The sequence below is a fragment of the Zalophus californianus genome, chromosome 5, assembly GCF_009762305.2.
Source record: "Zalophus californianus isolate mZalCal1 chromosome 5, mZalCal1.pri.v2, whole genome shotgun sequence".
NCBI lineage: Eukaryota > Metazoa > Chordata > Mammalia > Carnivora > Otariidae > Zalophus > Zalophus californianus.
This window is the reverse complement of record NC_045599.1, coordinates 121,164,023-121,178,713: the sequence shown is the minus strand read 5'-3', so window position 1 is coordinate 121,178,713 and position 14,691 is coordinate 121,164,023. Positions and strand designations below refer to the sequence as shown.

At 37.4% G+C, this 14,691-nt stretch overlaps 1 protein-coding gene across 3 annotated transcripts; it reads left to right on the top strand.

Moving 5' to 3' along the window:
• The first annotated feature begins 1,516 nt into the window (after positions 1 to 1,516).
• FBXO4 (F-box protein 4) lies at positions 1,517 to 14,153 on the top strand. Of its 3 annotated transcripts, none has more exons than XM_027606074.1 (7): positions 1,517 to 1,701; positions 3,008 to 3,243; positions 4,929 to 5,149; positions 8,573 to 8,648; positions 8,755 to 8,930; positions 12,453 to 12,628; positions 13,778 to 14,153. In XM_027606074.1, the coding sequence occupies exons 1-7, from the start codon at positions 1,591 to 1,593 to the stop codon at positions 13,865 to 13,867; spliced, it is 1,086 nt and encodes a 361-aa protein (XP_027461875.1). In that variant the 5' UTR covers positions 1,517 to 1,590; the 3' UTR covers positions 13,868 to 14,153. The 3 variants fall into 3 exon arrangements, with proteins under 3 accessions (XP_027461875.1, XP_027461874.1, XP_027461876.1); XM_027606073.1 differs by having other exon boundaries at positions 1,517 to 1,779; XM_027606075.1 differs by lacking the exon at positions 1,517 to 1,701 and adding an exon at positions 1,801 to 2,306.
• Positions 14,154 to 14,691: the final 538 nt, after the last annotated feature.

Here is a 14,691-nt window from a genome sequence, read left to right as displayed (position 1 = left end):
CCAGTAGAGACTATACCCAGTTCAAAATAATAGGTTACCTTTGTTGAAAAGAAAACTACAGGCCCCAAATGGAACCACTTATTTTAAGGTCCTCACTTCAGCAAACCCAAGACTTCATACCTAACCTAACTGCAGTTTCAGCCTTCTCAGGAAAGTAACTTTTTTTTTTTTAAAGTAGGGAGCCCAACCCCAAGACCTGAGCTGAAATCAAGTCCCAGGCTTAGTCAACTGACCCACCCAGGCACCCCAATAAAGTACCCTTCAACATGGAATTCCTGGTTAGCACTAGGAAATTTACTGATAGACCTCTCCCAGTCCCCTTAGGAGGATGACTTTGTCTACAATAGTGTACTTTTTGCCAATAATTTCCTTTTTTCCCATTCCTTTCTGCCTTTAAAGATTTAATTTTTTTAAAGAAATATCTACACCCAATGTGGGGCTGAACTTAAAACCCTGAGATCAAAAGTCGCGTGCTCCACCAACTGAATCAGCCAGGTGCCCTCATTTTCTGCCTTTATTTTCAATTTTTAAAAAAGATTTATTTATTTGGGGGAGGGTGTGCGGCAGAGGGAGAAGGAGAAAGAAACCCAAGCAGACTCTACTCTCACACTGATCCTGAGTTCAGGACCCTATGATCACAACCTCAGCCCAAGGCAGGAATAGGAACCTTAACCCATTGCGCTACCCAGGTGCCCCTCTACCTTTAAAAACCTTTCTTGTCCTGCAGCTCAATGGAGCTCCTTTCCATTTGCTAGACGTATGCTTCCAGATTGATGAATTGCTTAATAAAGCCAATTTGATCTTTTACATTACTCAATTTTTTGTTTTTAAATATCTTTTAATGTGGGCTGTAGCACAGTTTCTTAAAGCCTTTTCAAAATAAAGCTGGACAAAGTGAGTAAAATGGATAACTGTTCCGACAGATTAATAAACACTAGCAGGATTTCAACAGTACCGTATCTGGTTTCTCCTCTTATTCTAGCCCTATTTTGCTGCCCTTTTATGGGATGCCTACGTTTGGGAGTTTTTGAATGTACCTAAAATTATAGAGAGAATATAGACTCCTCACCTTGTCATGAGGTCCTTCGTGATTGGGCCCCTGGCCACCCCCCTGGTCCATTTTTTGCTAATTCCCAAGAAGACAAACAGTAAATCGGAGACCAAAAAACAAAGAACTGCACAGCGATGCTGAGAAGGAAGCAACTGGCTATTAAGCCTAAGGTAGCGGAAGAGGGCCAGCTATCGAGTAAGTAGGGGCCACCTAGGCCCCGACTAAGTGGAAATGGGTCCCAGACAGAAAGAACGACTTTGGGAGAAGTAACGGAACTTTATAAGGGGGCGAGAGATTTCACGTGACCGGGTGAGGTTCGCGGGGTTGAGGCCCGAAGTGAACGGGGCAGTTTCTCGGCGGGAGCTTCAAGCTCGGTTGGAGGACAACACACGTGATTGGCCCACCTCCCCGTTCCCTTCCAGGTCCCGAGGCTGTGCGCGGGGCGACGTGGACGGAGGTAGGCGCGGGGCTGGCAGCGGGCCGCCGGCAGCGGGGAGCGCGCGTGACCCTGCGGCGCGTCACGTGAGGCGCCGGCGGTCATGGCGGGAAGCGAGTCACGCAGCGGAGGCAGCTCCCCTCAGCCGCACCACAGCGACTGGAGCCGGCTAGAGGCCGCCATCCTCAGCGGCTGGAGGAGCTTCTGGCAGTCGGTGGGCAAGGAGAGGGCAGCGCCGAGGGCCCCTCAAGAGGAGGCGGGTGAGGAGGCTAGTACCCTGACGCAGCTGCCGGTGAGTGGCGGCCACCGGCCGCGGAGGACCGAGGGGCCGCACTGGGAGGGGCGCCACGCACCGGCGGCCTCCGAGGGCCTCCCCGCGCCCGGGTCTGTGTCTGCCGCAGTCCTGCCGCCATTCCGGCCAGTGTCGTCACCTGGGAGCAACAGTTGACCAGAAACGCCGAGGCGTTGACCTTTAGTGCTCGCAGACGGACCGAAAGTCGCAGCGAGACGCACCATCAGGGGCGCCCTGGTAACCGGCCAGGTCACCCTTAGGTCTTCTACCCCCCAAAACAAGTTTTGGCCCTAGAACACCCCGAACGTCAGGTTAAGGAAATAAGGAGACCACGGCCGAGTTTCTGGTTAGGCTGGGAAAGCCTTCAGCGACCGTGTGTTCCGCGCCTTTCATCTCCGGTTCGGTGTACCAAAACGCTGCGAGGAAATCATGGCTCTGCTCTTACCGCGCGTATTTCAGAACACAGAACTCACACTTGACTGGCAATGACTAAGAGGTGCCGCAAGTTACAGCAGCCCACAAGAATTGTACACATCATTTATTGTTAAACTTTTCAGGCAGATGGGAAAATGGGAGAGAGGAGAAATTCTTAGAAATTATACAAATTCTGTATCTCAGCTGGACTGTTGACACCTCCCTCTGACGTCCATCAGAAATTAAAAACTGTAGGTTTAGAATGCCTCCAAGGTTCTTCCTTTTGGAGAAGTTCTTTGAAATATAGATTTTATGGAGCAAGATGGAGATGGCACATTTACTCTTTGATTAGAACTAATGACAAAATCAGAAATGATTTGATAAAGGTTTTATTTTGAAGCCCAGATTGTTTCCTTAAGTGATTTGTTAAGATATATGTTGTGGCAAAATACCATGAGGAGAAATTAAAGGACCTGGTTATTTTGCTTGAAAAATACCAGAACAATGATTGGTCTTTCATGACTGTTTCAGTGCGTCAACAAATTAAATGTTCAGATGCGTTTTTCTTCTGCTGGCAGGAAAATAACTTCAGAATTATAGATTCAATTATTAAAAATACTGTTACATTGATCTTTGGTTATCTACAATAATTCCTCATGATATAATTATTAAAAATTATTAAAAAGATGGACTGTCCAGTTGACCTTTGGATTCCTAGTTAATAAAATAATTATTTGTAATTTATTATCAGAAAATTTATTATTTTTAAGGTAAGTTTTTCATCCCTAATACCTATTTGTGGTTTCTGTTTCAGATTGACGTACAGCTATATATTTTGTCATTTCTTTCACCTCATGATCTGTGTCAGTTGGGAAGTACGAGCCATTATTGGAATGAAACTGTACGAGATCCAATTTTGTGGAGATATTTTCTGCTGCGGGATCTTCCTTCTTGGTCTTCTGTTGACTGGAAGTCTCTTCCAAATCTAGAAATCTTAAAAAAGCCTATATCTGAGGTTACTGATGGTGCATTTTTTGACTACATGGCAGTGTAAGTATCTAGTTTTATGAATTAAAACGAAGATACTAAATTTGACTGTATCACAAGTCAATAGTATAAATTAGTCTTGACTTTGCCACTAATTCATTTCATGGAATTTGGTTGTGTTTGTAAAAGCTGGGGATTAACTTAAATTCCTTCATACAACCCTTTCAGTTTTCACATTTTGTTGTTTACTTGTGGTGCCTGACTCTAGAGTATTTGAATACTTGTAGATAGTTCACATGCCAAGAAGTAAAACATTTCTTAAAACTTTCATCATCTTTAGAACACTTATCATTTTGTTAAATAGTGAATACTTTTCCGTATCCAAAAAAGGAATGATTAGTGATCAGAGACCAGTTCTTTAGCAGGGAAGAAAACCATTCTCAAGGTTCTGGGAAATAAGATTTTGTTACCACCCAAAAGCATTGACACTTTTAAATATCATGTAGCTGAGAGAATTAATGTTGTTGAGCAACTGTAGTATATTGGATTCTATGAGGGTTGCTTTATATATGTTTACTTATTTAGCCATCACCCAATAAGAAAGTATTATCCTTGTGTTCTAGATGTGGAATTGAGGTTCAGAATGGTTATGGATTTGCCTAAAGTCATATAGCTTATACGGGACTGTTCAGATTGGAACCGTGTCATGCCACCTTAAAAATATATAATGTCATTGGATCTGGATATAACCTACTTTACTGAGGGCCCCAAATTTAAGGCATTGTAAATAAAATTTAAAAAATATTTACGTTTTAGGTAAGAATTGTTTTACTCTGTTAGATTTAGTATCTAGATACAGGATTGTTTTTCATATTTTATTTGAGTTATTCACATCTTTCCTTATTCTAATCTAAATGCCAAGTCTTGTGAGACTACTTGATTAAAATGTATGTGATATGTTATATATAATTTCAGTAAGTGCTATTGTACTCTCACTTGCTGGTTGTTACTTCTACATTGTCCCACAAACAACCATACCATCAAGTATATCATGCTGTGGAACCAAGTTTTCCCCGGGAATAGAAGTAATCATAGTAACTACCATTTGTGATCATGTAAAGTATTTTTTTATTGAAGTATAATTAACATACAGTGTTCTATTAGTTTTAGATATACAATATAATGATTGAACAATTCTATGCATTTCTCAATGCTAATCACGATAAGTGTAATCCCCTTTTATATCACCCACCCGCCTACTAACCTCCCCTCTGCCAACCACCAGTTTCTTTTTTTGTCTTCTTTTCTTTGTTCATTGTTTTGTTTCTTAAATCATATAAATTAATTTCTGATCTTTCAACCCTGGGTTAATTGTTATTGCTCAAATAATGCAGATGAAAAAACTTAAGTTAATACTATAACTGAGTTTTTATGACTGAACCAAGTGTTAGACCAAGTGTTCCATGAGAAAATCTAAATGAAAGATTAGAAAGTATGTAACCACTTCCTGGGGAGGACTTCCTTAACATTTGGACCACTTCTACTCCCAGAGTGCCTTTGCTTTTTCATGTCATGGCATCCAGCATACATATTATAATGTGTCTGTTCCCCACTTCCCTCCATGAGGATTGGAACTATTATTGTATCTCTTGTATCTAGCAGGTTCTCAATAAACTATTTATTGTTAAATGAATAACTGGTTATGTTTTTTTCTGTGTTAATTTTCTAATTGTGACAATTTTATACAGCTATAAAATGTGCTGTCCATATACAAGAAGATCCTTGAAATCTAGCCGTCCTATGTATGGAGCTGTCACATCATTTTTACACTCATTGATTATTCAGAATGAACCACGATTTGCTATGTTTGGACCAGGTTTGGAAGAACTGAATACGTCTTTGGTGTTGAGCTTAATGTCTTCTGAGGAACTTTGCCCAACAGCTGGTTTGCCTCAGAGGCAGATTGATGGTAATTTTCATGTTAATGTGTAGTATATAATAGTTAAAACACTTTGAGCTTGACACTAATATTAAATCATAAGAAATTAATTTTTAATTAACTCTGATATAATGAAATATAGTAATTTTGTGAATAGGCACCCCTCCTCCCCAGGTCCCAATGGACTGAAAGAGTTGATTTACTTTTTATGAGAAGTGAGCTTCCTCTTATTTCCTCAAATTTGTGTAATCCAGAATATAAGATTATGTGCAAGTAAATTATATGTTATGTTTGTACAGTACTTACCATATTTTAAAAGAATGTTAACAGCAAAAACCATTCAGCATCTACTATGTGCAAAGTACTGTGATATATTTTGGAATTTTTAAAAAGAGCTAAATTAACACCTTCCTCCTCTTTCTATAAAAACAATTATCATGTAGTTAGTTGGCAAGCAGGAGTTATAATAAGTAACAATATAATCTTGCTTATGCTTTGCTTATTCATTTATTGAGAGCACCTATTAGATGCTAGAGGTGTAGCTATTTAAAACAAACATCAAAAATTTTTGTCTGCCCTGAAGATACTTGGTCTTGGTAAGGACAAAGGTAAGTATATAGGTGATTAGAATATGGAGTAATTAGCTCCTGCATAGAAAGATAAGAGTCAGAGAAGGCTCTTCGTTGAACATGATGCCTTATTTGAGTCATTAGGATGAGTTAAAATAGACCATTAAAAAAAGGGACAGAAGTATTGTGAGCAGTGAGAACTACATTTCTAAAAGCACAAAGCTCTGGATACATATGACACATTTGAAGTAGTTCTATGTGTCTAGAGTGAGGCTAGGTGAGAAGACGTGTATGCCATGCTTAAGCATTTGGGAGCTGTTGAAAGATTTTAAACAGAGGAGTGAGATGATCAAGATTGCATTTGAGGAAGATCTGGCTCCTGAGTGGAAAATTGATTAGAAGAGGCTATAAAACATGGAGACCCTTTCAGAAACAACTGTAATATTGTGAAAACATATGAAGGATACAGTGTTGACTGAATATGTATGAGCATTATTTCTGATGTGGTTTTCATATTGGTTGATAGTGCCATTCACTAGGATAAGGAGGAGGAAGAGAAAGTTTTTTGAGGGATCTTTATAGGGAAAAGGACAGCTACTCTGGAATATGCTGACTCTGATAACTCTGGGAGATGTAAGCGGAGATGCCTGCTATAAGCAATCCACTTGAATGGAAGCTCCATTAGGGCAGGAGTCTTACCAGCTTTGTTCATAGCTGTGTTTGATGTCAGGCATGTAGTAGGCACTCAATATAGATTTGATGAATAAATGAACAAATGACTCAAGAGTAAGATTTGGGTTAGAAATCAAGATTTGGGAATCATGTGTCCACATGGACTTGGAAGTTTCTGAGGATGGAGAGGAATATTGTGAACCAGGTGCTGAAATCTTCAGTGAATGTTTGGAGGAAGGGGTTATCAAAAGGAGATTCATAAATGATGAGGTTGAGGAAGGGATGATGGTACTACATCTGAATGGTGTATCTCAAACAGATGGAGTTTTGAAGAGGGTGAGTAAAAGGACGTGGCATTGAGGAGTAAAGAGAACATTGACCCCACGCCTTTACCCTGAAATGTGAAAGAAGAAGCAGTTTTGTTACTTGAGAGTGTAGAGGAAGAGAAGTAGCCCCTAAGGGTAGGCCAGTTCAGGTAAGGCCATGAGGTGGAACACCTAAAGAAGAGGTTGGGGATATGGCGAAATTCACTGATCATGAAATGTCAGTTTTATTCTCCAGACAGCAGCAGAAATGATTGTTTACAAATGCAAATCTAATTATGCCTCAAACCCTGCAAGATCAGGGAAGAATGAGGGGATGGGTTGTTGGCAGTGTGGTACAGAATAGCATAGAGATCGTACTGGGTTGAGGTTAGATGTGTTGAGAAGGTAATCTCTGGAAATTAAACCGATGAAAACAAAGATCAGAAATAACAGTAGAATTTGTTTCTATGATCTCTTTGGGGAGTTTGTGCACCAAACCTGGTGGCCAGGGAACTAGGGTCATGCTTGCAGTCCAGCCACCAAGATTTCTGTATATGTGTTACCTGGAATGGTGACATAAGATGGCAAGACAGGTTAATTTAAACAACTAGATTGGTTATGATACGGGGATTAAAGATATGAAAAGTGGAGTTGTCCTAAAGTAGAGGTAAGATTATATTAAGTTGTTTTTGAAGAGCAATCTTTTTGAAGGAAAGAGAAATAATGAGATAGGCATTTTTAAGCCATCTCTCCAGTTGCTGTCAGAAGAATGCACAGTGGGGGTCAAAAATGGATGTAGGAGACTGGTTAGAAGTGATTGCAAAAGTCCAGATGAGGGTATGATAATTTAGACTAAAAGGAGGGATTGAGGATGGAGAGAAGTGGACAGATCTAAAAGGGCATTTGTATAGCAAAAAGAAGTATAGCCATGAGAGAAAGAAGGATCTTTTCATGAGGCAAGAGGAGAATCAGCCCGAGTGTTAACACAGCCAAAGAAGGGAAGAGGTTAAGAAAGAAGGACAAGTAACAATATTGAATAATTCAGATAAATGTAGTAAGAAGCTAGTATTTAGTACCTGTTATTTACCAGTCACTCTGCTAGGAATTTTACATATGTAATCTCATTTAATGCTTACAACATCTCTAAGAAGTATGTATTATTTCTATATATATTTTTAAAGATTTATTTATTTGAAAGTGAGAGAGAGCATGTAGGGGGAGGGGCATCAGAGGAGGGAGAGGGAGAGAATCTCCAGCAGACTCTCCACCAAGTGTGGAGCCCAATGTGGGGCTCATTCTCACGACCCTGAGATCATGACCCGAGCTGATCAAGAATTGGACACTTAACTGACTGAGCCACCAGGCATCCAGTATTGTTTCTGTATTTTGATGTCAAAACAGGCTCACAAAAAATGGCAATGTGGCAAATTCAAGATTATAACCCAAGTTTGATTTCAAATTTCAGTATCTGAATATTTCTTCAATTTTCTACAGTGTCATTGGTGACTCCCCATCAATTTAAAATCATTTTCAGAGGGAGAAAAAGCCATTTCACTGAATGTATACATGGAGTATATGACTAATGAGAAACAAAAACGTTGGAAAATAAGTCTTAGTCTTGATAAATATTAGTAGCTGTTAATGATGCAGCTGCTACATGATGATACAGAAAGGAATGCTATAAGCCTATTTGTTCTTTATCCATGTTTCTATTATTACCATTTAAATGAAAATTGCATACAGCACCTTTTCTTCAACATAAACATTTCATTTTATTCCAAAGCTATATATAATTTGTCATGGGCTTTTTGGTTGCTCTTTTTTTCTTGCACTGGATAATTTTTTTCAATGTGATCTTTTTCTATATTTATTAATGATTTGTTTTGATAACTAATTTTCTTCTCTAGGTATTGGATCTGGAGTTAGTTTTCAGTTGAGCAACCAACATAAATTCAACATCCTGATACTATATTCAACTACCAGGTAAGGCTGCCTACGTGGTGGCCGGCCTGGGGCATTAGGACTTGGGTACTTTGGGGGGGTGGAGCCTGCTTAGTATTTATGTTTTATATTTATATTTTTCTTATAGAAAGGAAAGAGATAGAGCAAGAGAAGAGCATACAAGTGCAGTTAACAAGATGTTCAGTGTACAGAATGAAGGAGATGATCAACAAGGAAGCCGGTATACTGTAATTCCACAAATTCAGAAGGTGTGTGAAGTTGTTGATGGATTCATCTATGTTGCAAATGCTGAAGCTCATAAAAGTAAGCATTATTTTCTTTTTAAGACAACTTTTTTGCGCAGCAAATAAAATACATTTTAGGTTTTACTGTGGCTTCTTAAGAACATGGTGGTTAATTTAATAAATGTGATTCTGTGACCACATACATGGTTAATAGGGAGTTCTCAAACCTTGATGTGCATAAGGATCACCTGGGGAGCTTATTAAAAACAGCTGCCTGATTCCTATTCTGATGGATTATAGTTCATAGATTTTGGTTGTTTCTTGGGCATCTGTTTTTTTTTTCAAAATTTTTTATTGTTATGTTAATCACCATACATGACATCATTAGTTTTTGATGTAGTGTTCCATGATTCATTGTTTGAGCATAACACCCAGTGCTCCACGCAGAATGGGGCATATTTTTTTTTTTAATAGGCACCTACAGAATTCTGATGCATGTCAAAGTTTGATACTATAACTACATAGTATTTCTTTGTTGTATGCTTCTGCACTTATTATTGATATTTTGTCTGCTGTTAGCTCTATTCAAATAATTTATGCAGATAACTGGAAAATTTTATCTTAGTTTTAATTACCCAGATAGAGAGATGTGTGGGGTGGAGTGTTAATTAAGTAGCTTAGTTAAGAACACTCTCTACATCTCTACATATTCTGAATAATTGCCCTTCACAATGCTGTTTAGGCATCAAATCAGAATATTATTGGGCCACAAACCAGTATTGTAATTTTTATCCCAAATCTTTTGTGAATAAGTTAGGGCATGAATATATAATATATTTATCTCACTCAGAACAAGGTAGCAACATTGCTGAAAGAAAGTTTGTGGTGCACTGAAGTTAAGCAGAGCAACAAAAACTAAGTCCAGATCAACTACTACTGACTAGTTGGAATCAACCCATTGCATTAGTGGTCTAACAGAAGAAGCATGCCCATTTCTGGGAATAGATTCTCTTACCTCATTCTCTACTGTTCTTCTACATAAAACATTTAACATTAAATTAAAAATTATAAGACACAAAAAAGTCAAAATGAAATGACCCATTTCAGGAGATAAAGCAATCAGTGGAACCATATCCAGAAATGACTCAGATGTTGGCACTCTCAGAAAGGGACATTAAAATAACTATGATTAATATGTTAAAGGATCTAGTGGAAAAGATGCAAAATATGTGTGAACAGATAGGGATTTTCAACAGAGAGAAGGAAGCTGTGAAAAAGTAAAATGGGAATGCTAAATATGAAAATATAGGAGGTGAACACTTTCCTTAGTGGATTTATCAGCAAAAGAAACCTTTGGTGAACCTGAAGATAAATTGAAATTACCCAAAGTAAAACACAGAAAAAAGAGTAGGAGTGAGGAACAGAGCATCCAAGAACTGGGAGAACCCATCAAGGGAAACAACTCAGGGATCAGTGGACTTTTTCTTAAGGGGCCAGATGGTAAATATTTTAGGTGTATAAGCTATATGATCTCTCACAGTTACTCAAGTCTGATGTTAGAGTGCAAAAGTAGCCATAGACAATTTATAAATGAATGGGCATGGATGTTTTAAAAAAATTATTTATAAAAATAGATCCATAGACCGTAGTATGCCAATACCTGGTCTAACTCATGTGTAATTAGAGTCCCAAAACATGAAGAAAGAGAACAAGGAAAAAGAAATTTTTGAACAGATAATGACCAAAATTATTTAAAAATTACTGAAAGACAACAAACCACAGATTCAAGATGCTCAGAGAACTCCAAATAAATTTTAAAAAATAATAATACATAAAAATAAATCTAGGTACATTATAGCCAAACTGATGAAAACCAAAGATAAAGAGATTATCTTGAAGACAGCAAAGCAGAAGGAAGCATACATATAGAGGGCGAAAGATAAGGACAGAATTCCTGAAAGAATTGCTGAAGGCAATGAAGGGAAATCTTTACAGTGTTACAAAGTGGGGAAAATCTTGTATCCAAAGATATCTTTCAAAATGAAGGCAAAATAAAGGCTTTCGGACAAAACCTGAGAAAGTTCATTATCAGCAGATTTGCATTACAAGAAATATTAAAGAAAGCTCTTCAGGCAGAAGAATATGATACCAGATAGAAAAATGGGTCTTCATCAAAAAAAAAAAAAAAAATTAAGAGCCCTGGGATGGAAGCAATGTAGTATATATAAGATGTTTTTCCTAATTTAAATTTTTTTATAATACATAAAGGAAAAATAGTAAGAATGTATTGTGGGTATATGATTCTTTTAAGTAAGATATATGATACCAATACAAACAAATGGAACAAATGGAAATACATTGTTATAAGGTTCTCCTATATGTGAAGTTGTGTAATACTATCTAGAGGTAGACTCCTAAGTTGAAAATGTACATTGTAAATCTTTGAGTAACCACTAAAAAAGTGTGAGAGAGGTACAATTAAATAAGCCAGTAGTGAAGATAAAATGGAACCATTACAAATCTTAGTCTAAAGAAGGGGGATAAAGGAACAAAGAACAGATGGGATAAGTCAAAATCTAAGAGGTATATGATTAGATTTAAATGCACCCTGTTGATAATGACATTAAATATTTGTTCATTTTTCTGTCAATATATAACAAATTTCCTTCAAGCTAGTGGCTTAAAACACCTATTAATTAGCTCATAGGTCTGTGTCAGAAGTCAGCACAGCATGACATCAGGTCAGATGGGTTGCAGCACTTTCTGGTGGCTCCTGGGAAAAATCTGCTTTCTAACACACTGAAGTTACTGGCTGAATTCAGTTCCTTACAACTGTAGGATGGAGGTTTTGTTTTCTTGCCAACTGTTAGCTGGGGGCTGATGTCATCTTTTAGAAGGTATCTTCATTTCTTGCCTTGTGACTCCCTCTTCTCTTCAAATCCAGCAATGGAGAATCTTTCTCACCAGGAGAACCTCATCTCTTTAAGGGCCTTCCTGATAGATCAGCCTCACTGAGGATAATTGCTCATTTTTGAAGTCAGCTGTGTCTTACAATGTAGCCTACTCATGAAAATGATATCACTGATTCTAGATTCCTCCCACTCTCAGAGGGGAAGAGATTATACAAGGGTGTGAGACATTGGGGGTCCTTTTAGAATTTTGACTACCTCACAATGTCAGTGATTTACACAGTCCAATGAAAGGCAGAGATTGTTAGTTTGAATAAAAGTGCTAGACCCAAGTCTATGTTTAAAGTGTTTAAACTAAGGTCTTTGAAAGAAAAGGGTAGTGATAGCTACAAAATTTATGAGAGGAAAATATCTATGTCAAAGTATTTTTTCCTTTAAAATATGGAGACATCTGAATGGTACTGTGACTTTTTCCTCTAATTTCACTGAAATTCCTATCCTTGAAGGTTACCTAATGTAATTTTGTGACAGATCAGTAAATGAACAGCTGTAAATGAACAGCAGTAGAGGCAGTTTGTTATGTTTGGATCCTGGTAATTTTTTTATTTCCTTGTTTTGTTTTTAAGTTTGTTTTATTATTTTTAAAATCTTTATAAATAATGCAAATTAAGGGTTTTGACTACATTCTCTAGGACATGAATGGCAAGATGAATTTTCTCGTATTATGGCAATGACAGATCCAGCTTTTGGATCTTCAGGAAGACCTATGCTGGTTTTATCTTGTATTTCTCAAGCAAATGTAAAAAGAATGCCCTGTTTTTATTTGGCTAATGAGCTGCGTCTAAATCATCTAAACCACCCATGGATGGTAAGGTCCTATCTTCTCTGGTGAGAAAAATCTTATTTTTCACTGTTCTCTATTTGATTTTATTCTTTCCTACTCATTCTCTTTAATGAAATAGCATTCAAAAGTTAGTTTTAATAGCTTAATCAGTGGGAGATATTTGATTGGTATCAATAAGTTTCACCTGATCATTTGCTCACTACTTTCCTATCATAGATACAGTGAGATAGCAATTGGGGATTTTTTTTTTTAAGATTTTATTTATTTGACAGAGAGACAGCCAGAGAGGGAACACAAGCGGGGGGAGTGGGAGAGGGAGAAGCAGGCTCCCCGCGGAGCAGGGAGCCCGATGCGGGGCTCGATCCCAGGATCCTGGGATCATGACCTGAGCCGAAGACAGACGCCCAACGACTGAGCCAGCCAGGTGCCCCGGGGATTTTTTTTTTTTTAAATGCCAGTATCATGGTTTTTTCAGCATTAAAATATTATGCTTTAAGGGTCATCAGAAATACAAATTTCATCTTATTGTTTCTTGCTTTCCAAATTTTATTTTAATCATGGAATCCTTTCTTCAAATGGAACCTGACATGAAAGCCCCTAAGTAAAATAAAGGAAAATAAAAATTGGAAATACTTATGCTTAATAACTTAGAGGATTTTCTTCCTTCCTCCCCATATACCTTCCATGGAGTTCTGAAGACTCTTTGGAACACAGTTGGAAAGCTACTGATACAGATATACCTTCCTGAGTGGTGGGAGTTTTAGCTTACCATTAGGAAGAGTGGCGGTCTTAAAAAATACATTTTTGCAACTGGATATCACATTTATCAGCTGGCTAGCTGAATTACATTGAAAAATGTCTTAATTTTCAAAGTGGATTCTTTAGAGGAATTTTTTTCTAATACATACAAGCAAGTCATGGAAATGGTAGTTCTTCCCATTCCCAAAACTGAGTTCCAAGATAAGTAATAAGCCTCATATTGGTAATAATTATAGACAGAAGATCATATTTTTTTTTTCTAAATTCTCTAGAAGACAAAACTTGAATGACTCACCCAAAGTTTACTGGGATTTTTAAAATCCTGTTCTTTTTTTAGTATCTAGAAAAATGTTTCTTTTAATCATAAGATTTTGGACTTAGTTTCTTACAGTGGTCTCTCTTATCTGCTCATAGGTCCAGGATACAGAGGCTGAAACTCTAACTGGTTTTTTGAATGGCATTCAGTGGATTCTTGAAGAAGTAGAATCTAAGCATGCAAGATGATCCTCCTTTTAGACCTTGGGAACTGAAACCACTTTAAGCTTGTTGCTAAGGTCATGATGTGGATATTTGCTCAGTCAGCCAATTTTGTCCTGCCTTTTTGCAGGTGGGCTTTATATTGGGACAGCTGTAACTGCCCAGTTTTTTACATAATTTTTACTTTTTACCTTAAATCAATTTTTTCTTGTAGAAAAAAGTTTCAGTGCTAGCATTTAGCCCCTGAATGAACCTTTTAAGACTTTTTTTTTGATAACTTCTATATTTTCTTTTTTTAAAATATTAAATTCTGGAAAGGACAAGTTGGTACTTCTCTCATTCTTTGTGATTTCTAATTTCAGTTCAAAGGTTGCCCTGGTGGAGAATAGAAAATTTGCTAAGCTTTTATAGGTTCTTTTCAAAGGTCCTTAACTGGTTATTAAAAAGAAGTTTTTATCTATTTTTAATAAATATACTGCTTAAAGACTGGAATATTCATTGGAATTGTACTTATTGTTATGGCCATACAACTTCTGTTTTTTTTTTTTTTCCTGAAACAGTAGAAATTAACTTTATATCCTATTTAATACTAATTCAGTGAAAATAACTTTCCTGGAAGTTTTTGCTATTTCACATAACTTAAAGTTCATAAGATTCTAAAGCCAACTTCTATTCCATACTCATAGAGAAAACATTCCATAAAACATGATCATAAGACAGTCTCCTCACAAATTGCAGAGGAACTGTTACAGCTTTCCTATGTCATTAGAACGGAGGAATTTTAACACTATAATAACAAGAGCACAGTATTTGGGTTAGGATTAGGGTTAGAGTTTAAAAAAAAAGAAGCA

Bases quoted from the DNA above. Each gene is read 5' to 3' on its own strand.
- FBXO4 (XM_027606073.1), top strand. From the start codon at position 1,591: ATGGCGGGAAGCGAGTCACGCAGCGGAGGCAGCTCCCCTCAGCCGCAC. The intron at 1,780-3,007 runs GTGAGTGGCGGC...TTTCTGTTTCAG, and splicing joins GTACCCTGACGCAGCTGCCG to ATTGACGTACAGCTATATAT. The intron at 5,150-8,572 runs GTAATTTTCATG...TTTCTTCTCTAG, and splicing joins GCCTCAGAGGCAGATTGATG to GTATTGGATCTGGAGTTAGT.